The sequence below is a fragment of the Xiphophorus couchianus genome, chromosome 20 (genome assembly GCF_001444195.1).
Source record: "Xiphophorus couchianus chromosome 20, X_couchianus-1.0, whole genome shotgun sequence".
In the NCBI taxonomy this organism is placed as follows: domain Eukaryota; kingdom Metazoa; phylum Chordata; class Actinopteri; order Cyprinodontiformes; family Poeciliidae; genus Xiphophorus; species Xiphophorus couchianus.
The window spans coordinates 26,623,523-26,648,863 of NC_040247.1; the positions used below are offsets into that span (position 1 = coordinate 26,623,523).

General features: G+C 39.1%; 1 protein-coding gene across 11 annotated transcripts in view; it reads left to right on the forward strand.

Annotated features, from left to right (window-relative positions):
- magi1b (membrane associated guanylate kinase, WW and PDZ domain containing 1b) overlaps window positions 1-25,341 on the forward strand; it is a 146,722-nt gene that overhangs the window by 54,022 nt on the left and 67,359 nt on the right. For all 11 annotated transcript variants that reach the window (XM_028003945.1, XM_028003947.1, XM_028003948.1 and 8 more), the window contains exon 2: window positions 1,860-1,976. In XM_028003945.1, coding sequence (XP_027859746.1) covers window positions 1,860-1,976 — 117 coding nt within the window. The remainder of the gene's footprint in view (window positions 1-1,859; window positions 1,977-25,341) is intronic.

Genomic DNA, 25,341 nt, shown 5'->3' on the forward strand with positions numbered 1-25,341 from the left:
TGTTCACGCCAACACTTAAAACCTCTGAGAGTATGATTTAACTCTCAGCCATCCAGCATGTGGATTATAAAGTATTTACCTGCATTCTGGAGCCAGAGTGATGTCATTAGTTTATGTGCACCATAATGTGAAGAGATTTAGCTGCAAGCCATCTTAAACCTGCTGATTTTTAAAAATAAATAAATAAATTTTTAAGTTTTTTTTGGTGCAGCTTGTTCTGATTGTTTCTGGTGTTGTGTCCTTAAGCGTTGCCCTGACAACTTAAACTCACAGAGAGTAGATGATGTGACTTGCAATTTTCTCCATCGTTCATGCGCCTGCTACGGGCAATTATCCTGTACTGGTCAATTTTACAGTAAGGTAGTATGCAATGAGATTTTTCTTCTTTTTATTATTTAGCTATTTTTGGTCTGTAATGGTTGTGAGCCACTTGAAAAATACTCAAAAGTGACTAGAGATTTTACAAACCACTTTAAAACGTATAAAGGTACAAAAGAAAATTTGTAATGCAAGTAAATCTAATTTGTACCCTTCCAGTTCTGGAGAATTGATACTCAAAAACATAACTAAGTTAGCATTCTGCGAGTGAACGTTTTGGTCTGTGTGTTCACTGATCAAAAACGAATTATTTTTTAATCTTAAGCCGGCTGGTAAAAGGGCAAAACAATTGACAGGTTTTACTCAACAACCATTTTTTAGTTGCAATTTGTTTTTAGAGATTTGCTTTCAAATAAATATGTGTTTAATTTCATTAAATGCATTAACAGAGCGTCAGTCAAGCTTTCAACACACAAACATCATTAAGAAGTGAATTTAATATCTTATGTGTTGGCAGACTTAGCTAAACACTTAAATGCACCAATGTCACTGAAATAAAATTTCCATTAAAGTCCTTTTTTTTTTAAAAGTAAAAGCAGTTCTTATATCAATAAAATGGGCTCAGTGGGCTTCAGTTGTCATTTATTACATAAATTTACCATCAATATACCAACCAGTGCAGAATGCTCTTCTGTGCTGTGCAAACAATCTCAATCATCGGATTTGTACACATTCACATACACCCCCCCACACACACACAAACACACCCCCTCACACATATGCACACAGTTTCCATGGGAACAGGATCCAGGGCCTTTTTACGACTGGTTGTGCGCCCCAGACAACCAAAATTGTTCTCAGCAGCCACGCAAAGATGGGAGATAAATAATTTGTACACTAAATAATTGGACACAGTAAAATACAGGAGAAAGTGATGAGCTGCTGTGAATTTAGATGAAGCTCCCCCTCCTCTTTCTTTCGCTAAACAGGCTGCCTTTTTTTTTTTTTTTTGTCTGACTGACTGCATCCACCCTCATTGTTTTCGGCTGTTATGTTGTCACATTGTTTTTGTGCTGTGTTTGCACATTAAGCTCTGCCAGAGCTCATTCAGATCAGAAAAAAAATCAAAAAATAAACCACACCAGGCACACACCTGGACCTTCTCTAGTCACACTGCCCTTGAGTAGCCTAATGTGTGTTTGAGGTCCAGATGGCGTAGCAGTGGGAGGGCTGCGTCGTGGTGTTAGCCTTACTGCTAGCAGTTTCAGTTTTGGCCCGTCCCAAGCTGGTAGGAGAAACGGCTTACAAGCGGTTATCCCTCTGTGGGACGATGGCAAGCGTGCAGGTCACAGCGATGCGCTTCAACTTAGCGGGATCAACTTGTTCACTTCATTTGGTGGGAGCCAAGTGTTCTGGTCATTTAGCACATAATTGTGGAGAAGCTGTAATATTTTGGCTCTCATGATATCTGTCTGATTGGCTTATTGTTGCATTAGTTGAATTTATGCACTGACATGTTTATTTTTGACTATTTTTGACAGGAACAAAGTTGAATAAGGACCTGAAGCATTATCTAAGCCAGCGCTTCCAGAAGTCATCACCTGACCACGAACTGCAGCAGACCATCCGAGAAAACCTGTACCGTCACGCAGTGCCTTGTGAGTCTGATGCTTTCTTTTTTTTTTCTTACACAATCACCACCACATCAGCATCTATTTGTATTTTATGTTCCAAATTCACCCTAATTTCTTAGGAGTGCATAACGGAATGACTGAAGAATGCTTGGAGTTAAAACTTATTTACCAAAAAATGTCATGCAGGCATGCATTTGTGACATTTGTGACACACCAGTGGTGGAACACAGTGGTGGCAGTATCATTTTGTGAGTACACTTCTTCAGCAGATGGAGAAGTTAGCCAGAATTGATGGGAATGTATGAGGTGAAACAAATGATTCAATATCTGGCATTAGAACAATCTTTAACCAACATTCATGTTAGTCCAGACCTAAATCCAGTTGATGTTCTTTATTCATTCCCTCTATTCAATCGCCCTGTGCTCGACCTCTTTTGCAAAGCAGAATGGGTAAAAAAAAAAAAAAAAACAACATTCTCTAGATGTGGAAAACTGATGGAGGTTAAAGCTGCACAATATGTATCAAACAGAAATATTTGTGTTTGGATGCAATGTGTGGTGGTCTATATTATTTCAAGGACTATGCAATAAAATTTTACATTCCAACATTGAATCTGGCCTCTTGGAAGCAAATCACAATATTCAACATAATGCTTTCTTTATATCATGCCGGACTTTCACAAATGTACTCCAAAAATGTTTGCAGTCAAAGGTGATTGGATAAATATTGCCTTAAATCTACTAAATACAAATTAATTCCACACTTTTCATCAAATCTTGTGTCGCTTTCCTCCCACCTCTCAATTACACACTATTTGAATCCTCTCAGTATATTGAAGTCATCAATTGTAACGTGATGAAGTCTGGAAAAGGTTTAAAAGGATACGAATACAAAGCACTTCATATTTCACTCTGCTGGTGCAAGAACTTCACACACATGATTATTGAGTCATTGCCTCAGCCTTTGGCCAATTGGTGGTAGATCAGTGTTTCATTTAGGATATTTGCCCCACACCAACACTTGACCCTTATTTCTAATTAGGGCTGATTGTTTAAGTCTGATCAGAGTAGTGTTACATTTGTCTGTAGGCCAATATTGACCATGCAGTTAGCCAAGCCGATTAAGCCACATCCTCCGTGGGACTGACCTGATCTTATTGCTTTAACTGCTTTATCACACAACACATCTCTCTTCCTCCCAGCAGCGATGATAACACTCTCCACCCATTCTATCAGCACAGAGCTGGTTTTGCTAATACATCTGATCAATCTTATGTTATGTGACTTTCTAGCGGATAAATCGGTTGCTATGCAGATAAAATTGTCCTGCCTCAGCATAAATCCAGCTGTTCTGTGAAGGCCTCAGAACTTTGTTGAAGAGCATTAGTGAACAAACAGCATCATGAAGAACAAGGAACACGGCAAGCAATATCCAAAACTTTGAACACCTGAAGGAGCTTTTCTCAAACCAATTTGAAACGGACAGAGTAGGAAACAGCTGCAAACTTATCAAGACATGGTTCTTTACTTAACGGGGTGGCGGGAAGAAAGTTATTGCATTCAAAAAGCGTAAATCAGGAACAACGACAAATATCTTTAAGAAGGTCCCCTGACCACAATTGAACTTTTTAGCATATATAAAAAACACTACATATTCCTTTAGTAAAACATAGTGGTTTAAGCATCATCGTGTGGGGAAGATATTTTAGAAGAAATGGATAATATGGTCAGAATTGACAGAATTTTTAATGGAGCTAAATACAGGGAATTATGGAAAAGAGCATGTTAGAAGCTACAGAAACACAGTCAGTGCTGCAATGGAAGGGTTTAGATAAAGCATTTTTTGTCAAAATGACCAAGTCAAAGTCAAACCTAAATCCTACTGAGAATCAATTTTTATGTTTCCTTCTCTATCATCATTAAGCAATACTTTTCTCTGGTTCATCCCATAAAATGCTATTAAAATTCATTGCAGTTTGTGTTTGAACCTTGACTAAATGTACTGAAAAAAATTAGGATTATACTTTTGCAAGGCCATAGCAGAAAACGTATACGAAGCAGATTCTCAGATTCATTGCTTAGTTTTAAGCTTGACAGCAATTAAACAGTATTTTCATTCCCTGCCTTTTTAATTAGTTTACTTCTGATTCTCCCCCATAAATTACTTTCAGTATGCAGGAAGCCCATTTCAGGGACTTTGTCTGCACTACGCCATATGTCGGCCAGACACTGTTACTTGGTGGGGGTCTGGTCATAAATGCCCACTGCAATTACTGAGTGGTTTCAGGCACGCTAATGTTGTTTGAAGTTAATAAAGCATGACATCACTCTCCTAGCCACTTGTTCTCTGGGGTTATAAAGTTTTTGCTTCGTGGTCATGGAGCAGGTAGGTAATAGAGTAAAGGTTGCAATTGACAGATGCCATTTTTGTTTGACGTAAATAACTAAAGGTAAAAATTAGTTGTTTGCGTCTACCTTACACAAGCTATCTAGACAGACATATTGACTTGTATCACCAGATCAAATGTTTACCAAACCTCTGTTCATCTGCAGAGATTCAGAAACGGTAGCAGATGGGGAGGTGCTACTATGCAAAAATGCCTCTCCGTCATTCCTGCACAAGTCTCTGAGATCTACCAGAACACTGATTTTTAAAGTTTCCATCGAGTATGATTTAGTGGTTGTATGAAAGTCATCTGTTTAGTTAACTAAACAGATGAAACAGTGAGGGGGCTTCCGTTTTATGTTGACTTGTAGCTCTTGTGATGCCTTTTGTGAGCTTTTCACACCCCTCACCCTGCTGTCTCACGTTGACCTCGTTGCCTTTTGCAGCCAAGAGGACACTCAAGGCAATCAATAAGAACGTGACCCCTTCCTTGGTTTTCCACCGTCAATAGCCTCTGAGGAACTGCAAACATGTTTTTAACACTAGGATGGTACGGTTTTCGAGTCCTTCCCATATCGGCTCAACAGGGCCAAAAGGCCGGAGTCCACCCTGACGACTCTGATGGCTCAAATTAGCATCCCTTCTTCAATTGTAAATGTGGCCGTTGACCGTCAGGCCAGAAGGTAGGAGTGTGAATTGTCCATGTTGGGGGTGGGTATCTATGATACCTACAGGAGATCAGATCTCCTGTAGGTAGTGCTCTTCAGTTTAGTTTTGAAGCATACATGAAGTGTTTTTGGAGAGATGTGACCTTTTGCAGCTGATCCATGATGTTGTGCTGCATTATCCAGGTCATTTTGCCAAATGTACATAGAGTTTGCAAAACATACAATCTGTTTCAAAAAATATGCAAAGGTTTTTCTAAAAGAAATTAGTAATGTTTCTCTTTGAAATAAAGCTAAGAGGGTATAACATGACAGTTTAGAAATAAACTAACCAAATTAATTGTGTTGATCCACCTCAAAAAAATCATGCAAAAAGTGTAAGCAAAAGAAATCTGGGAGACTTTGCACATGCAAATTTGCATGCAGCCTTTTGTGCTGTGGAGGATAAATAGGTGACTGCTTCACCTATTTAGTTCACAAGAACTAATGGCATTTATTTCAGTCATAATCTTGCGGGGGGTGACCAAGGTTCCATCACTATGTGACAGCTGGTCAGCAAACCTGGCAAACATGATTGACATGGCAGCACTGAATGCACATGTGCTTTATCAGGCATGCATTGGGGTGCAGGAGAGACGGGTGGACTTCCTGGTTGAGCTTGCAAAAGAGTTCGGTAACTCTCATGTGAGTGAGAAGAAGGCACACAAGGAGAAACTGCTTCGGCAACAACCTTCCACACCCAGCTCAGGCAAAAGGGCGAAGTGTCAGGTCAACCATCGATGCAGGATGCGTGTCCTGAGGCCGAAACATCATCAGTGACCCCTCACACCCCCACCATGGACTGTTCTCCCTGCTGCCCTCTGGAAAGAGGTTCTGCAGCATCCGGTGCAGGCCCACCTGGTTCCGAAACAGCTTTTTCCTACTTGCCATCAGACTGCTGAGCTCTTAACTGGACTGCACTCAAAAACTGGTCTCCACTTTATACCTTGCACTTGTACAGAGCTAAATAACTTCCATTTTACTGTCAGTCCTGCACTTTATATTTTATATTTAGATTTATATTCATATTTTATACTGTATTTTATTTTACTCACAACATTGGAACCTCAAACATTATCCTGAGCCGTATGCAACAAAATTTCGTTCTGTATACACCCTGTGCATTGAAAATGACAACAAAGTCAGTCGAAGTCGAAGTCTAAGGAACAATTGTGCAACTGTGAGATGCATTGAGGCCATTACCAGGGTACTTCTAAGGTAATGGCCCTATTTACTGAACAAAAGCACCTGCTAGATAAAATCCTTCAGGCCAGTTGGACTATCTAAGCCGAAATAGGTATACGTCAAAATGGCCTATAGGACTACACAGAAATAGAAAACGCTCGGTTTATCACTTTAAACATTTTGTCCTGCAAGGGTTATCAAAGAATTCTCGTACAAACTTCATAGCTTGTAAAGTCTTAGTTCTACGTACCAATGATCACGCTCTGCTGATCACCAGCAGGAGATTGTGGGTTTTAGTAGCTTTAGTAGGTGAGAACAGTTCAGTTAAGGCTCCACTAAATGGAGCGTGGAAGTTAGTGGTGGAAGCTAAGGGTCCAAAGCGCATACATTCAATGCCATGCTACAATCACAGTGCCATATAGTGGCCTGGCATGACAACTACGTCTGACTCAAGGTGTCTTGGCAGCATAAACATGGCACTTTTTCCCAATCAATGTCTGAAAATACCGACAGTTTCAATTCAGAAGTCTTGTAAACGTGATCATAAACACAGGTTAAGCAAGGACCAGACCACCTGGCAGTCCAGCTGGTAGATGATTGATTGCCCAAATATACATATTTTACAGATTGCCGCTGTAATATCATCCACTGTTGCGTGAATTCAAGTTTTGATCTCAGGGTATGGTAAGTGGTTATTCTTGCTTGTAAGCAAGTGGTTGATTCAAAGTAGCAAGTGGTTGATTCATGGGCTAACATAGGAGTTTTATATATTTTACATGCTCCATTGAAGTAGTAAAGCATGTTTTCCATAGACAGCTCAGTTTTTTCAAACTGGCACTTATGACAACATAGAGTAAGCTGTAGTACTCAAGCAAAAACATTGACACTATACTATTAAAACAAGTCGTAGCTTGTCGATCAAACATCACCTTGTTCACTAGTCACCACTACTGTCTGCTATAGGAAGTACTGTATGTTTTACATATTATGCTGCTCCATTTTTAGGTAAAACATTTTAAACAAAGTTCTGTGCCTTGCGTCCACACTGAAATAGTCCTTTTGGGGGCCCCAAAATGTTACTTTTTTAAATGGGTTTCAGAGTGAAAATTCTGCCCTCTTGTATTCATGTAGATTGTGAAAACACTGACGTATTAGCCCAGCCTTTTTTATACATTTTTTATACGAGGTGCCTGTTGAGGCATATTTGATATGGATACTAAGAGTCATTTGTGAAGTATATTGCTACCATCTAGTGGTCAGAGTGTTCAGAACATCTGACTAGTTTTACTGTATTAAGCTGTTTCTGAAATACTCAGATGACAGACCAGAGGGTGTTATATTGAAAAACATGGTGTAAATACGTTTCAAAGCCTTGTTGTACTACATTTGGTCAAAGATTAAAGCTTTTATTCCATCACAGGCTCAAACGAAGTAGGTGTAAAATGCATATAAGAAAACTAAAAAAAAAGTGATCTTTTTCAGACCAGTAAGCACACCATACTCAAGGTTCACCAGCTTATGCTAACCACACCACCCTCATCTGTTGAAGCTATTACCACACAATGAAGACTCAAATAATCTTTAGGATGAGGTGCTTATCATGAACTCGGTGGAGTAGTGGCTTTTGATCTTTACCCTCCACAGAACTGACCCATTTCTATTTAGAGTAGAACAGAGAGAAATTCTTACCAAGTAAATTTACATTGGATATTCATTGTGTTGATCAGTATCACTGTCCTAATTTATTTATGGTTGACAGTTTTGATATTGGTTTTAAATCGAGACTTCATCTCTAAAAATCTCAACTCAAATGCCATGGTGGGGAAAGAAAATTAGCTGTTACCATAATACCCTGATCAAATATAACACCCAGTGGACCCACTCTCCCCTGAATGCTGAGGCATTTGTCTGCTTCCCTTGTGGTCACCCCATCAATGCATTCCCATTCTCCTGGTACCCCCACAAGCCCTCCTCTCCCTCTGTCCTGCTTCCATTCCTTAAACCCCCTCCACGCCACTTCACTCCACTCCCCGAAAGCTATGACACAACTGTCTTTCCTCCCCCTGCTGCCTCTGCAGCTCTCTCTTCCGTTCAGTAGCAGTCTCGGTCTTCCTTTCTTATTTTTTTCTTGCCAGTTGTAAGCAGTCGGAGCAATAGCAGCAGGAAGTGAGAACGCTTGTGTTGTTGGATTTATACCTGGCTTTAACCCCTGATGCTCGGCGTTACAAACGTGGCTCGGGTGTCTCCCGCATCAAGGCAAGTAGCATTGTTTACCGATGGCTCAGTAGTCACGTCTGAACTGAACAAGGTTTGCAAAAGCCTGCGTTCACGTGCATATGTCATGAATAGCGGCGCTAGCTTTGCAGACGATTGGACAACCTGTATATAGGCTAAGAGGACAACTCGATTGGAAGGGGGGTGCTGAAGCTGTGGGGGTCCTGATGGGGGTGGGGTGTAGTTTTTGCGTGGGGGGTAGAAGGGGGATGGGCAAAAAGGATTGAAAGACGCAAAAAATAAAATTCACTGAAACGATTGCTGATTGTACATAACCAGTTAAGCTAATATAAAAACATACTGTGGTGTTTTACAGTTGCATTGTGCTAAGCTGAGGATGCTGTTGTTGATCCACAGTGTTAACAAAGGTCGCCGTTGTCATGCTGGTTGACTGAGGTTACAGATTGCACTCACAGTTGGAATCACTTTGTGATACATGAGACAAACAAATAACATTATTACAACAGCTGTAGTGTTCCTAAATGGCAAAAAGTGGTGAATAAATCAACAGCCAAAGTGCTGATAAATCATCTGACCATATCGATTCAGAACAGAATCCCAAATCCTCTGTGTGTCTTCTGCCACATGTTGCATAAGGTTTGTTGTGTTCATCAAGGATGTTTTTATTGGGTTTGTAATGACAGATCCTTCCTGTTAAACTGGTTCTGAGCTGATTTAAACACACACAGAGCCCAGTCTCTGTCTGCCGTTTTGGACTTCACCAACAAGCTGATGTGAATACAGCAGCGCTTGAACAGTTATTTCAGAGCCTTTTCTAAAGTTTGACAATCTCTTTCATTAATGCAAGTGTTGAAAAATTAAGAAAGCATCCTTTAAATGTCTGATTTGTTCCCTTAATTTTTATATTCATGGATTATGTGTTTGTACAACAGTGTATGTTTGTGTTGGCTCCTAACTATTGTATAGTAATATTCAGATAAATTAGTGTCATTATACCATGTAATGTCATCGCATAAATGTATTATTTCATAGTTTGGTTTTGAATTTGATGATATTTTTGCATAGTTTAGTTTCATAGTCTTGGCAGACCACATAAATAAGATTCAAATTGAACCATTTTACCATTTGATACTTCTCCCTTCAGCAGCATTTCTTCAAGAGTGCAGATTCTGTTTAACAACTATTTACTCCAGCTTTTTTTCAACCCTGAAAATCGTGGAGCCACATAGTGGGTTAGATGGTGAAGCATGTATCCATTATGGTCACAGTGATGGGAAAGGAACTCACCAAGTGCTGTTTGTAATTTCCACGGTTTTCTAGTCTTCTCATGCTTGCTTCCAAATTATTGTTTAAAAACCGACAAGGCACTGGGATAAGTCATTCCCAAAAAATCTGTCTCACTGGCTGTGTGTGGGGAAAAACAAACACCAAAACAGCAAGAGTGTGGACAGGAATGCATTTTCCCTTTGACAATGCTTCTCCAAATGTTGGAAAATTCAAATGTATCGAAAGGTTTTTGAAATATAACACTTAAATAATGTTTTCGACAGATGTTGTACTTCTACAGTAAGACAACATGAAACAAATGTAACATTGTGTAAATTATTAATACAGCTGTTTTGTAGATTTTAGTCACAAAACCAGCTGAAATCTATGAATACTTGAGAGCCCCTAATTATTTATAACTGCCTATTTTAATAGATCAGGCAATGAATATACTTTAATATGCATTAAAACATTCAGTGGAAATTGTCTTGGCATCACAGCAGAAACTAGCATCTAAAGTCTTCCTAACGTCCCCTCGTTGAAGTCACAGCCAATCAGCATCAAGAAAAAGGAAATGCACTCCTGGATTGGCTGTTTTGCAAATGCTAGCCAATATTGTGTGAGGTACGCTTGTCTCAAGGTATTTCAGTTTCCCTACTTGTTTTTTTTTCTTCTTACAAATATAATATATATACTTTACAAAAAACTGAATAGGTGAATTCACAAACACTAGACTGAAGGTCAGAGCACACTGTTAAGTTACTTTGTTGTAATACGTGTTTTTATTTTGAATATGCTTTTATAACTTTGAACATGACAGGAACTGTGGTAAAAAAAATAACAAACATAACAAAACAAACTGAAATAATGACGAGTTGTTTAAGTCTCTGAATGGCTTCACTTTACCATTCATGTATGTGAAGTTTTTTTTTTTCTTTTTTTCCTACTGTAAGTTTCTTATTTTCTACATAATTATGGATGATCTGTTGATCTTAATTGGACAATCTTTAGCGTAGTCTTTTTTTCAGTCATTGATTGTACCAAACTGAAGGCAGCCACAACACTCTTTGGTGTGGAAGTTGTATCTGTCAGAATTAAACTTAACATTTGTTATTTTAGCCACCAGCGATAGAGAGTTCAGAGTTTTTTTCCTTTTATCCCAATGTTTCCATCACTGTCCATGAGCTTTAGCACCCTGTCATCAAAAACCATATAAGGTGGGAGCATCAAGACCAGTGGCGCCTATGTAACTGGTCAAAGATGTTACTTGTATAGAGTGTGAATACATGGCAAGCTGGAATACTGTGCCATTGCCTTTTTGCACGTCTTCTGTTTTTACGTTTTTGTCCCCAGAAATGTAAAATAAAATATCAAACATGATGGAATGAAAGCAAAACACTGAAATGGTTTCATATAGTAATGGGATAAAGCTAGCTAAACTATAATTGCACCACTTGTTAAATCTTGTTATGACTGTGTTTTCCTGGATATTTGGCTTCCGTTTCGCTAGCCACACCCAGGCCTAGTTAATGACAGACATGTAGAATCAAACTGTTATTTTATTAGAGCCTACCTGGCAGCATAAAGTTGGCTTAAAAGCCTCAAAAAGCAACATGATATGTTGCTTTTTGTGAAATTGAAGAGGGAAGCAAAGTCATTTATCTTTCAGACTGGAAAGGGTTAGAAAGCCAGAACATGCATTTTTGAAAAACACAGCTGATGCACATTGAGGTCTTTGAATGTCTTGGATGACCTTTGACCCCACAGACTCTTACGTGCTCCTCTTGTTTTTCCCAGCCCCCTTCCTCTGACCTCTGGGCGTAACAAATGAGCCCAACTCTCAGCTGCATGTCTTTCTTCCCAAGCTGTATCTCAACTAGATCTGAGAGATTGCAATTCGTAGTTTGTCGTCTCACACAAAATCTGTGGTGAACTTTTCAACACTCATCTGCTGGAGTTGTAACACTTATAAAAGTCGGTGAACTTCTGAGCTCGTTCCGTTGTTTGACATGTAAATTTATGCAGCTCCTGCCTCACTCCAGCACAGCTCCCCCCTCAGCGAGGCACTAAAGTTTCTTCCCCTCACCCTTTCCCCTCACATCTTGGTCAAGGATTACTTGTTATGGACTCAAAACAGCAGACAGCTTGTGTATGAGTTGGTGCAGGCTATACCATCGGAGTATGGGGAGAATAACAGAGAAAATAGCAGGTTTTAGGATCTGATGGCATCTGTGAGAACCAGAGGGAATGGGGGTGAAGAGCTAAAAGGGAGGAGAAGAGGGCTGTGTGTGTGTTGGAGTGGGGGGGCGGGCGGGTGCATGTGGGTGCCTGCGAGACGGGAAACAGCGGGGCTCAGTCAGTGAGAGAGAGACACAGAAGCCTCGCATTGGTGTGTGAGAGACGGAGCACATATTAAGCCAATGTGTGGATGCTGCTTAGGTTAGCTCCAGTTAGCCTAGCATCCCCAAGCCAAAGCTGGACAGAGGACACAGGCATAGCAGGAGAAAGGATAACTAAATCTGCATCCTTCCCACACCCACCCACCCCTTCCTTCTTTCCTCTCATCTACACCTGACTGGATTTTTTTTTTTTTTTTTAAATCTCTTCTTCTGTCTCCTGTCGATGTGGTGTTGTTCTCCGGACTGTAAGCTGAGGGAGCAGGAGCCAATCACAACCTTTTCTGATTGAGGTATTTTGTTTTTGTGTTTGATTTGAAGACGAGGGGTGGCTGTGATTTAATACTTGTGGAAGGGGGATTGGAGGAGTGGGGGCATGAGGATAGAGGAGAGGCAGGAAGGCTGTGCATCAGGCGGAAGGCACATCGCCGGCAGTAATGGAGGTTTATGTGTTTGTGGTCAAACGGAAGCCGTCTGCGTCTCGTCTGTCTCAGGTCCGACCGTCTGCGCGCGTCTCGTGCAAAAGCCCTCCGGTCGCCAGTGTTGACATGATGTGTGATCGTGCTGGAAGCCGCTTTACCCATCCCGTTTGTCTGGCTGGAGCTCCTCGGATGCTAAGCTTAGCTCCTTCCTCTTTTCCATCCTCTCCCTTTCATTCTTTTACCATTTTTCCCTGTCTCCTTCTTTTCCTTTTCTCCCTGTTTTATTTTTCTTCTTCAGTCTATCTAATGTCTGGATGACCCTCGAACCCACCCTTTCTCCCCTCCATTTCTACCCTCCTGTGCCCACTCCCTCCTTGTCCCTCTAAATTGTTCATTTTAAAGCTTTTCTTTCCCATTCCCATGTAGCTGTAGGTAGCAGCACTTAGCCAGCCAAGCTTGTTTTGAGCGTGGAAGAAAAAAAAAAGACAAAGGCTTGGCTGCAAGTGTACGTGGGGGGCATTTTCAGGCTGGTTTCTGGCTGATTTAGCTTCACACAGCCCTCTTGGCCCTTAAGGGTTTTTTTAAGTCTAATCTCTCAACCATTACTCTGCTCCTCGAGCCCCCTGCATTTTTCTATATTTCAATACCTATGTAGAAAAAAAAAAGAAAACTGGTTTGAAGAATGGCCTGTTTTGATTTTTATTGACATGTGGAACACCTCATATCTGTCTGAATCTCTGGATCTGGGGACATTCAATCTCTAATGAAAGGCATCCAGATCAGCTGCAAACATTGCCATCTTTGCCACTTATGGTGTTCAAAGTCAACACCACACAAAGGAGATTTTGAAGGGGTTTTGAAGAAGAAAGCGAGATGGTGGGGGCATCTGTCGGACCGGGCTTTCCTCTCTCCAAGGCAAAACACATACATTTAGCCAGAACGTAGTCAGAAATTTGAGTACTGGAAAATGCTGGCCTGTGGCTTTTGGTTGGATTAACCCTTTACTGGGACAGATGGCTCCATCCCCCTGCCGAGCTAGCAAACCCCAGTCAGCTTGTCAGCCCCTCTTTGCATGCCTGTTTGTGTGTGTGTCTTTCATAAAAAAAAAGAAAAAGGTTTGGCAGGCTTGCTCAGGCCATCATGGTGGATGGATCTGTTTTGGTTATTGGAATATGATGGCAGTCTGCTGTCCTTCCCCTTGTGTTTGTGTGTAAGCATGCAGGTTTTTGACAAGGATCCACGAGAACGGGCCTCAGTATCTTCTTGGAAAAATATGGACTCGGTTGGCTGGCTTTCACGACTGCATGTTGATTATGGAGATTTAAAGAAATGATTCAGTTTGTAGTTTGGGCTTTGAAACTGTGGCCAGATTTTTTTAACATGTAAGCTGTTGCCATTCCTGGTTTTCACCCAAAAAATATTTCTACGTTTATGTATTTATTTAATTAATTTGTAGTTTAAAATTATATAAAATTGATATAAACACAAGTTTTAAATTAAAAGGAGTAGTTGGAAGAAAAAAAAATCTTATATAGTCTATGCTTTCTCTCAAAAGACAATTTACTATATCGTAAGCAACTAAGCATCAGTCAACCAGCCATATAAAAACATCTTTATACACAAAAATAGGCAATTAAAAAATGATTTTTTTAAAATATACACTTGTTGAACTTGTTCACATTTTGTCACATTATAACCATAAACTTCAGTGTGTCTTATTGGGATTTTCTGTGATAAACCAACAGAAAGCATCAGGTAATTGTAAAGTGGAAGGTAAATGATAAATAGGTTTTAGTGGCTAAAAAGCATGACCTGGATTTGTAGTAATCCTCCTTTACTGTAAAACCACTAATTACAGCAATTAGTGGTATGGAGAGGTCATTAAAGAGAGACCACATCATGATCCTGCCAACACCATGGAATGTAGGCCAATAAACTTGATCTTTATTATCATTTCTTGCTTTATCGTTACGTGATATTTCCACCATTCTCTAAATTTTAGCCTCTCAAGCACTGAAGACATTAAGGATTGTCACATTTCATCTAAATGGCTTAATGGGCTGCACAGTGGCGCAGTTGGTAGCACTGTTGCCTTGCAGCAAGAAGGTCCTGGGTTCGATTCCCGGCCGGGGTCTTTCTGCATGGAGTTTGCATGTTCTCCCTGTGCATGCGTGGGTTCTCTCCGGGTACTCCGGCTTCCTCCCACAGTCCAAAAACATGACTGTCAGGTCAATTGGTTTCTCTAAATTCTCCCTAGGTGTGAGTGTGTGTGTGCATGGTTGTTTGTCCTGTATGTCTCTGTGTTGCCCTGCGACAGACTGGCGACCTGTCCGGGGTGTACCCCGCCTCTCGCCTGGAACGTAGCTGGAGATAGGCACCAGCAACCCTCCCGACCCTATTAGGGACAAGGGTGAACAGAAAATGGATGGATGGATGGATGGGCTTAATGCTGTAGATTTGCAGAATAATGAATGGCCCCCGGTTAGAATATGATGTCTAAGAATATTTTTGTGAATTTGAAATTTCACTGCAGATGGTAGTTAATTTTTTATTGCATTTCCCTGAATACACTATCCCCTAAGTGAAACATGGTGGTGGTAGCATCATGCTGGGAATCTTTCTCCAACAGGGACAGGGATAGGAAAATGTATGGACTCTAAATAGGAGAAATCCTGGGAGAAAACCTGGTAGAGATGTCCTAAATTTAGAGTTTGTATCAATTATGTTAAAAGATTTCTGGAGCCATTCTGACTAAGCCTGGTCTGTTCTGTAAAAATGGGCATCATTTTCCATCTTCAGGCATTCGTAGTTGATGGAGATCTACCCCAAAGCCCCTGCAGCGACAGTGAAAGGTGGTTTTACGGTGTATTAACTCAGGGTGGCTGAATGTAAATGCACCTCAAGTGATTTTAAAACCATCTTTTTCCGTTGTTGTATATAAATCAGCAGTGATTTATTTACAACTTCATGCACATAAGATACCAATAAATTTTGTTCAATGTGACAAAATGCAAAACACCCTCAAGGGGTTGGAATACTTTTGCAAGTGTTTTCTTTAAGCAGGACAGATGCTCCAGTTATCCCATTAAAAAAAGGGATTTTTTTGTGACATGTTTAAATTGTAGCGGCTCCTCCACTGTGTTGGCGCAAGTCTTTGACTGCCAAATATGAACAAATATTGTAAATACCGTCCAGGAAAAATTGTGTTTTTACTGTACTGTCATCCATTAAATTCGACCTGGAAAGAATGCGGCAAGACTTTTCAGTAGTCTTATTTAGAAATAGCTTATTCTACCATTAATTTTCATCTCCAAAGAGGATATTTTATTATATTTTAGAAAACCTACAACTCAGATAGTTCATAACTTGCAGATGACATTCATGAATAAAAATTCAACATGGTAGAGATGCAAACATTAACCGATTCAGGAACAGGAGTTTATGATGCGAGTGGATCAGACGATCAGTGATTAGATGTAGTTTTTGGAGGAATACTAGATCCATCAGGTTTTAAAACCTTGGATTGGAAAAATTTTATTTGGTGAGATGAAAAGAAAAGCTGCGTTTATTAGATGGTCGTCTGTAGGGCTCTTCTTCTACTGTCTATTATGGCATTGTGCTGTTTTTCTGAGCGGCGACTCCTACAGCAAAGGAAGGAAGCGGCATTAAATGTGAGAATCTAAAATGTGGAAGAGGATAAACCATAGTTCAAGTCACCTCAATGTCTTATGTCTTTGGGAATTACTTTAGTCTAACGAATATTTTAGGAATCGATTTATTTTATTGATTATTCTGATCACTAGTGGGTTTTTTTGGGGGGGTTTTGCCAGTTTGTTGATTCTTGCGTTGTGTGTGAATTGTGAGACAGTTATTTTTTGTTTTTGGGCATGTGCACTGACTGATGGCACCTTTTGAATTTTGTTGTTCTTGTGACAATGACAATAAAGATTTATCTTATCCTATCTTATCTTATCACTAGCTTGATTTAAAAATAGCGTGCTCTGTTGATTTTATTTTATTTATTTAACTACTTAAGTCTTTTTTTTTTTATATACAATATAAGAAATATTTCCAAACAGCCTAATAATCTTTTTCTTGTAAGTTGGAAAAAAGCTCAGTAGCTTTATTTTTGGCAGTTTATTGGTAGTTTATAGTAAGAGAGGAATGAGTTAAGTGAATGATCACACAAAACATCGTCTTGTTATGCAAACCACCTTTATATCTGCATTTCTTTACACTTCTTTTCATGTGGACCTTGGTCTAAATAGCAGATTAGTTGGAGTTGGACCGCTGATGAAACAAAGTCTTTGGTGGGACTGAGTCGGTGGCCTGAAAAGCCACAGTTATCCTCTGGTCAAAGCAGAGACCAAAACAGCTATTCTGGACCACACAAGTAGAACCCACAAAAGAAACATACTGAAGAAGCAGAAGTCACAAAGTGGTGGATGAAAAACATTATTATTCTTACTATTATTTTGTTTTTTGGTTTTATTTTATCTAAAATAAAACAAGTCAATGTGGGAGGATAGAGGCCGCATGGGGAGTTGGTCCCCTGTACTGCTGGGTTATGACCATGAAAGTTTTAATCAAGCTATGCAGATAGTGACACTGTATCTAACCTTGAAGTAAAATAATACTCCAGTTTTTATTTTGATCTACCTGATGTCAGACCTTAAGCATAAATAAATTAGTTTTTTTTTTCTATTGCCCTAATGTTGTATATAGAAACCACTCAAAATCTACTCATTTAAATAGTATCTGTGCTGGATGACCTGAATGCTCTGTAACAATAGCTGACTCTATTAATAGAACAATTATGATAATGAATTATTGCCAAACACGTTTACAGTGTCCCACTTTGAGCTCATGGATCTGAACACTTCAACAGTTTTAAAATGTAGGAATCTTTTGTTGTTTTTAATGTTTATTTCTTCATTTCTCAGTGTTATTATTGTTGGTGTTTTCTTTCTTAATGTGTGTGTTTAACCTTTCACGGAAACATTTTTAGTCATGTTAATCTTTCTTGGTCATCTGGAGGTTTTTGAAGCACTTCATTAGAGTGAAAAAAATAGCCTCCACTGAGCAAAAAAAAATCTTTAGGAAATCTGCATAATGGTCTTTGCTTTTTCAATAGATGGCTTCCTAAAAATCATGAAAACACAAAGCTACCATACTCATCCCGGAACGCCAAAAGTTTTCGGGTATATCATTTACATCTGATTAGCATATTTTGAGTCGCACAGCCATGCCACGAAAGGTACACATAAGAAAAACATGTTCTAAAGCAAAAAGCTAATGATTCGCAACATAATCAGGTTTTCTCTCAAAAATGCAAACAAATCTTGACTAATAGGATTCCCCCCAGGTTGAGTGGCTGAATTAAAAAGATAATTGACTGAGATGTCAAAATTGTAGCTTTTTTTTATGACCAAAGAGAGGAAAAAATGTCACAATTAAATTTCCTATTTGTTTTCCTTTTGTAAATGAGTCTATAATGCTACGGCAGATTTTATTGTAACCTTTAGGGATATTTATAGTTGTCTGTAATCAGACAACTATGAATACTATGTTTGTGTGGGATGTAATGTGTAGTACTTTCAAAAGAGAAATAAATATTTCATAAAGGATAGAGATGCACTGATCAGGATTGTGTTGCCAATTTGTAAAATTTTGATTTGTTAATGATTTGACCTATTCAGATTTCTCTTATCAACTGTAATATAAAATCAATAATCTAAGAAGATAACAGCATATAGATATATCGTCTAGCCTTACTGCTACAAACAGTAACTAGTTCAACAAGATTTTACTATTATAAAAGAAAGAGAATTGTCATTATAAGAATAACCTGAAAATCAAAATCTCTAATAACAGTATCGGTAATTATGAATCGATAATATGGATCTAAAATTTTGTCTCAATATTTTGTGGTATTCATTGTGTTTTTTTGTGTTGCCACACAACCCCTTATTCTATAAAAATAAAACATCCACTTTTAAAAGAGGATGTTTTGCTGCTAGAACAAAACATCCTCTACATTAGATGTTCTGCTGCATTACATAGTAGAATTATTCTGCTAGAACTCAGTGGCTATTTTTAAGTGTAAATTGCAGCGTTCATCTATACACTTGTGAAACTAGTACCGTGGAAAATGGTACCAAAATTGGTATCCAGAGAACTAATCCCAACCATATTAGCTTTGTGAGAGTTTGGCAGTTTGAGTTTATTGTTAATATTGCAAGATGACAAATTCTTATCACAGCAATTTTTCCTCCAGTAAACAAACGATAGAATATTGCCAAGCAATAACTGGCTACTGTAGAACAATCCACTGTTTTAAGTTCGGCTTCAATGAAATGGGTAAATATAACCAATATGGAAGCTTTTAAGCTTAACTAAAAATCAGGATCAAATACAACAAATAAAACTCCAGATTTCACTATAATGGTTGGGTCAGTTTTTTTTGCAACATTATAGCTCACACTGGCTTACAGTAGCTGTTTGAATTTCATGTCTTCTCCAGAAAATGTACCTGGTCTTTATCTAGGAATCTAATGTATATAGAAACAATAATACCTGTAAGCGCAAAATGATGCAGTTTTAGATCAGATCCCAGATGTGAAATTGATTGGTGGAAAAGAATGCGCTAAAATTCCTTGTAGCGAGTCGGACTTGGCGTTAAGGAAATGGTTTGATTCATTTATAGCCACACGTTGTTCAGTCAGGTTTATACTTATCTAATTGATAGGTTTATTTTATTTTCTAACACTAATGTTTAACAAAGACCTTCTACAAAAGCTGTTCTTATCTTGTTATTTATGGAGTTGCATAAAAATCTATACATGATTTCCAAACAGTCACCAAAACAGTCATCATTATATTTGGCCAAGAACAATACTGATGACAAACTTGCTCGCTACGTGGTCCGCTGCTGTCATTTCATCAACCGTGAAAAGATTTCATGTGGGATTACTTGAGAGTTGTTGCCCTTTGATGATTCACACACTTTTAAAATCTTTGTGAGCCTTGTGAATCTTGGTTGTGACTGAAATAACCAGCACCTTGCAGTTACTCATTGCAATTTTTAGACATTTTCCCTGGATCTTTATTTCAGCCGAGAAGTTAATCTGGTTCACTTTCCTCTGCTGAAATCAAGCCATCTGTGAGGCTCAGGCAAGCTTAAGGAAAGCTAAACAGCACCATGAAACCGGATCTGATGGAGATGTCAAGCAAGACGGCTCTTCAGCTCTCAGCAAAAAGGAGTCAAATTGCCCAAAAAGTCAACACCGGCGTCGCTCCTGTAGGAGGAATTAAATGTAGGTCACAGCTAAACTGCAAGGCCAGGCCTGAGGGGTATGTGCGCTCAGGTTGCTGTGTTGCTTTGGGGAGAATGCAAGTGTAGGGAATAAACAGATTTTTCACACACGGGTATTTTTAGAAGCTGATTTCCGTCTAAGTGGAGGCCTTTTTACAGTCTTCAGTGTCACAATGGCAAAATGTTGGAGCAAAAAAAAAAAAAAATGGACCAAAGTTTAATTTCAGATTCTCGTCCTATGATCCTTTAATCATTGAAATGTCTTAAGCACATTTTATTGTTTTGCTTATTTTTGCTTTAGTATCACTATATTGTCAAATGGAGTCTCATGTCACCATGTGCCAGGACAAATATAACCAATCTTGGCCTGTCATGCCACCAGAGATCCAGACACTCCCTTAAAAATAGGCTGCTATCAATTAAATATAGATGAGCTGCTGAATGTGTCTGCCAGTTAATGTTATTATGAAGCTTGAATAAGAGAGTTTTAAGAGGAGGGCTGTGTGTGAAGCCGTAGTAAAATAATGAGTTCTTTTTCAAGTTTTGACTGGGAGGCTTACTTAGTGCGTGACTTCCAATGTGTTATATGTTTAGAAAAAATAGCAGCCAACATATACTCTGGTCAGATGAGATTCAAAGTGAACTGCTAGCCTATATGCAAAGTGATGTGTGACAGAAAACTATGGAGATTTTTGTGGCAAGGGTTATACATACATCTGCAAGGCCCCATATGGCAATCAAACATACAACAAAGTCCATAGACATGTGTTGCTGTCTATGATCCAAATTCCAAACCATGAACACCACTGTTTGGTCGGAGATGCTGGGAAGACTTCATGAAAAGATGCGTCGATCCGTTGTAAGCTGATTGATGGTAAAGACTTACCATGACGACCAAGGTCAGAGTAGAGATTGTGACCAATGACTGTCTTGACGTATTGATCTTGGTTTGAAAGGTGCAACTGGATGCTCTCTGTAGTTTGTAACAGATCCCGTGTGGAAGGGAAATGTGTAGATTGGTGCTCAGGTCAGAGTGACACTGAGCTGATCTTCTGACATCAAAAGCCCCCCAAAGCTGACAATGAGACGTTTTCATTTTGTGCATTTCTTAGTCTTCCCATAGGTATTAAAATTTGACATGGGACTTTACACCTTCCAGGTATAGTCTGAAGCAGATTAAATATTTTTGTTGCTGTTATTGTTAGTGTGTTATCATAGAGCTAAGAAAACTCCAACTTTAAACATCAAGGCTTATAAAAGTAATCTACTTTTCAATGACCCATTGGCTTGAGAGGAAAATTAGTTGCTCACTAAGCATTTCTGCCCAGCCTTTTTTAGAGTCGCTCATATTTTTACCAACTCTGGTCTGGCCCAGCCATCAAGTAAATACATGACATATTGGGTTTTTTGATTGATCCCATTTTAATATATTTTTTTTACAACCAAAAACTCCAATGAACATGTTGAAGTTTTAACTTTTTTTTTTTTTTTTTAAAGACTGTGCACAATGTTGCCTCTAGGTCGAAAGCCACCGGACATGGATGGTCGTCTATTTTGTTCTTCAAACCTCAGCTTGTTTCTGCAACAACCTTCTTGGTCTATGAGGATTTAGCAATCTCTTAAGAGTCCCACTACTGTAGTACCATCTGCAAATAAATGATCAGGTTTTCCTCATGTGTGCAAACATGCTGTGTTTAAACAGCAGAGGACTGAGCACACAACCTTGAGGAGCTCCAGTCCTCAGCATGATGATGTTGACTGTTCTTTCTAATTCATTTTGACCTTTCTTTCTGGCAGCTTGTTCAGAATCCAGAGACTCTGTGGCCGTGATTAGGGCAAGTAGAAGATGTTTCTCTTTTAGTCAGTCTGGATTGGACATGTAGAAATACTAGCAAACAGGATTTGTTGGTGCTTATGTTTTAGGCAGGATTGTTGGGTTGTTTTGGAAGTTAATAGAAAGGCTAGTTAATGCAGACACTAAATGTAGCAACTGTTTAATTTTAAAAGTACTGACACATGTTTAACTGCATGTTGATGAAGTTTGCTGGTCCTAAAAGGAGTAGTAATGAAAATGCATACATTGACTGCACAATCTGGATTGAACACATTCTAGTGGTGCATTTATTGATCAGAAAAAGATTTCAAACTGGCTACTCAAGCTGAAAATCATCCATCATTTTCATTTTGGTTCTCCTAAAAAGTGTCTTGTTCACTGTTCTATCATTTTTTCATATTTGCTTGGTACACAGAAATTGTTGAGACTGTCTGATCATTAGCATATCTCTTGCAGCCCAGATGTGGGACATTTGAACTCAGGAATGTGAATTTAAGAATGGACATGTATCCTTTAGCAGGTATTGTGCTTTGCAAGCTTTGGGAAATATTTTAAAATAGCTGCTGCTGTGAACAAATTTCTGAAGTACTGTAACTTGTTCTTTACTTCCTGTGACCTGGGAATGTAAGGCAGCAGATTAAGCTGTTTTATAATCACTTAAAGGGACAGGCAGAGGAATATTATCAAATATTTACCATCTGAAAATGTTGCACAAGGTGGCTCATCTGAGCACTTGAGCAGTAATGCTGGGCAGTGATCACCAACAGCCCATTGCCTTTCAGGCTGAGGAGTTGAACATTATTTGTTCTCCACAGTGGCGCAAAAAGTATGTATGCACTTTAAGCAATGCATAGGGGCGCTACACTAAAGAGGGCACCAAAATGGGGATTTTTTTTCTAGTAGGAATATTCTGTATTTAACAGTTCTTTGTGAATGTATAAAATGATCAATAACAGAGGAACGGCACTGATTAGGGACCCTCCACTGCTTCACCTCCCCTCCCACACAGGTCGATTGGGCATGTGCCCCTTCGAGAACGAACTCAGGATCGTTTTCTTCTTTATTTTAAATTTTAATCGTCTTGTATAATGCACTTGACAAGGTAAAGATGGAGCGGTAGGAAAAAAAGGTGGTACAATAAAACACTGGTAAGACACTGACATTACTTACCTATAGGTTATGTATATGTTTATACATGCATACACCCCCCCCCAACGCGCACACACATGTATATATGCTGTTCAATTCCCGGCCCGGGGTCTTTCTGCATGGAGTTTGCATGTTCTCCCTGTGCATGGTGGGTTCTCTCCGGATTCTCCGGCTTCCTCCCACAGCCTAAAAACATGACTGTTAGATAAAGTGGTCTCTCTAAATTCTCCCTAGGTGTGTGTGTGTGTGTGTGTGTGCGTGCATGGTTGTGTGTCCCGTCTGTCTCTGTGTTGCCCTGCGACAGACTGGCGACCTGTCCAGGGTGAACCCCGCCTCTCGCCCTGAACGTTAGCTGGAGATAGACACCAGCACCTTCCGACCTCACTAGGGACAAGGGTGTAAGAAAATGGATGGATGGATATATGAAGGCTTTATGAAGGATCCTTCTTGGCATCGTCACCTCCAGAGGTTCCACAGTTGTCCCCAGAACAGAACCAGTCTTCTTCCAGTCTGATCGTCTATTCACAATGGCCAAGAGAAAACAACACTTTGATTTTACAAAGGGCTATAAATGTCCGTAAATCTTGAAGTTGAGAAGACGTTTGCAGAGAACTGTGTTTGCGTTGCTAAGTGCTTAATTTTCCGTACAATTATTTGATTTTAAACAAACAAAAGAATTATCGGGTATTAGTTTTTTTTGTCTGATTGTTTATTTGGTTATTTTTTTACTATATGGTGTTTATAAGCAATATGAATCACCTTAAACCTGTTGCTAGGCAACATTTAAACAGGGCAGCCATTCCCTGGATTCTTTTGGGTTTGGTTCTGTTCTGTGTTCTCTCTGATGTTTCTCAGTGTTTAGGCTCGGTACTCTCACTCAGCCGATCCACATCCATCAGGCTCACTGTTTCTTAGAAACTCATTCCCTCTGATTTTGGATGGTGAGGAACTGGAAAGATTTTTGTTAGTATGTTTTTACATTTGAAAAGTTATTATGATGCGTAACTATAGCAACAATTACTTTTTTTTTCCCCCCAAAATTTGAACGACAGACTGGACTGGAGATGTCCAGTCTGTTGAAGGGACTTGTCTTGGGAAGAAAGAGTGTCTTCAGTCAGAGGCTTCTTCAGATTCACTGTAATGCAGACTGCTACAAGGGATATTTCCTGCCAACAGCCATCGCAATCTACAATAACTCTTTGAAGAATCTGAATTAATGAGTTACAGCATTTACTTTCCTTTTGGGATCATTAAAGTCATCTACTGCCGTCTACTGAAGGGTAACAAGGGGTGGAGGGGCAATGATGTGTTCTCATCCACCTCAAGAATATGTAGTTGCGCCCCTGGTTCTCCACAGCAGGAGTCAAATCTGGTCACTGTTGGAATCACGCAGTGGAGGTGGTGCAGTTTTCACTGTGTATCTGTTCTGGTAATGCAGCAGTGTTTATAAGTGTGTTTCAAAGGTGACCATTGCTTTACTTTCAGCTCAAAATCCCCAGTTTTTAAATGTGTGGCATTTAAATTCATTTGCTTTTCTGAGGAAAAAATTGTAGATAATTTTTACCCCAAAGCAGTCGGTCTATATTTCTTAGACGAGCTGCTAGTAGTTGTTTTTAGCAGAGTTAACCCAGCAGCAGTCCAATCTGCAGCCAAGATTTTCTATTTTCAAGCACAGCAGTGTCAAACTTTGAGTGTTTAAGCACGCCGAATGAGTGTGATTTAACTGTGACAGTTTTATTAAATACTACAGAGCCTGAATTCATCTCCGACTAACACTGATAACAGGCGTTCTGGTTGGTAATAATTTATGTAGAGATGCACCGATAAAAGATCTTGTGAAATTTTGCTGAATTATATTTTTTTATAAACTTTTTCAATAAATTAAATATGTAACATTCTTTTTCTCTCCCATTAAAAACAGAAAAACCAAATAAAATCAGCCTGGTTATGGGACAGTGTGATCTATAAATAAAATCAAACTAAATAATTTACATTTCTCTTTTATTCTTCATCAAGACCAAGTATAGCTCCTTTAAAAACACACACCTCGAAATGTTCAAACTCACCATCAACTTAATTTTCTAAATAAAAGGCAACATTATCCAACTCATTGTTTTAGAGGAAAAACCTCTGATTTACTGTCTTGTGTGAGATTACTAAATCATTGATAGTGATACAATCAGATATGCACTGTACCTATGTATTTTTCTCTAACTGAAATTCTGTAGTTTAAAAATTAATTTTTAGATTAGTTAGGATTACTAAAGTAGTTTTTCGTTAAAAGACATGTATATGTTTCGGATTATGTCTTTAAGCTGCTCTGTAAAGCGTGTCCCTTGACACAACCTTCTCACAGTAGTTTGCTAGAATGTTCTTACTGACAGAACTGCTAAAGCTAATTCAGGTTCATAGGTCACAGTGCTTAAACACATTTTCAGCTTTGTACGTAAATGTTCTATGTGCCTGAGATCAGTGCTTTGTTTTCTACTCCCAAACA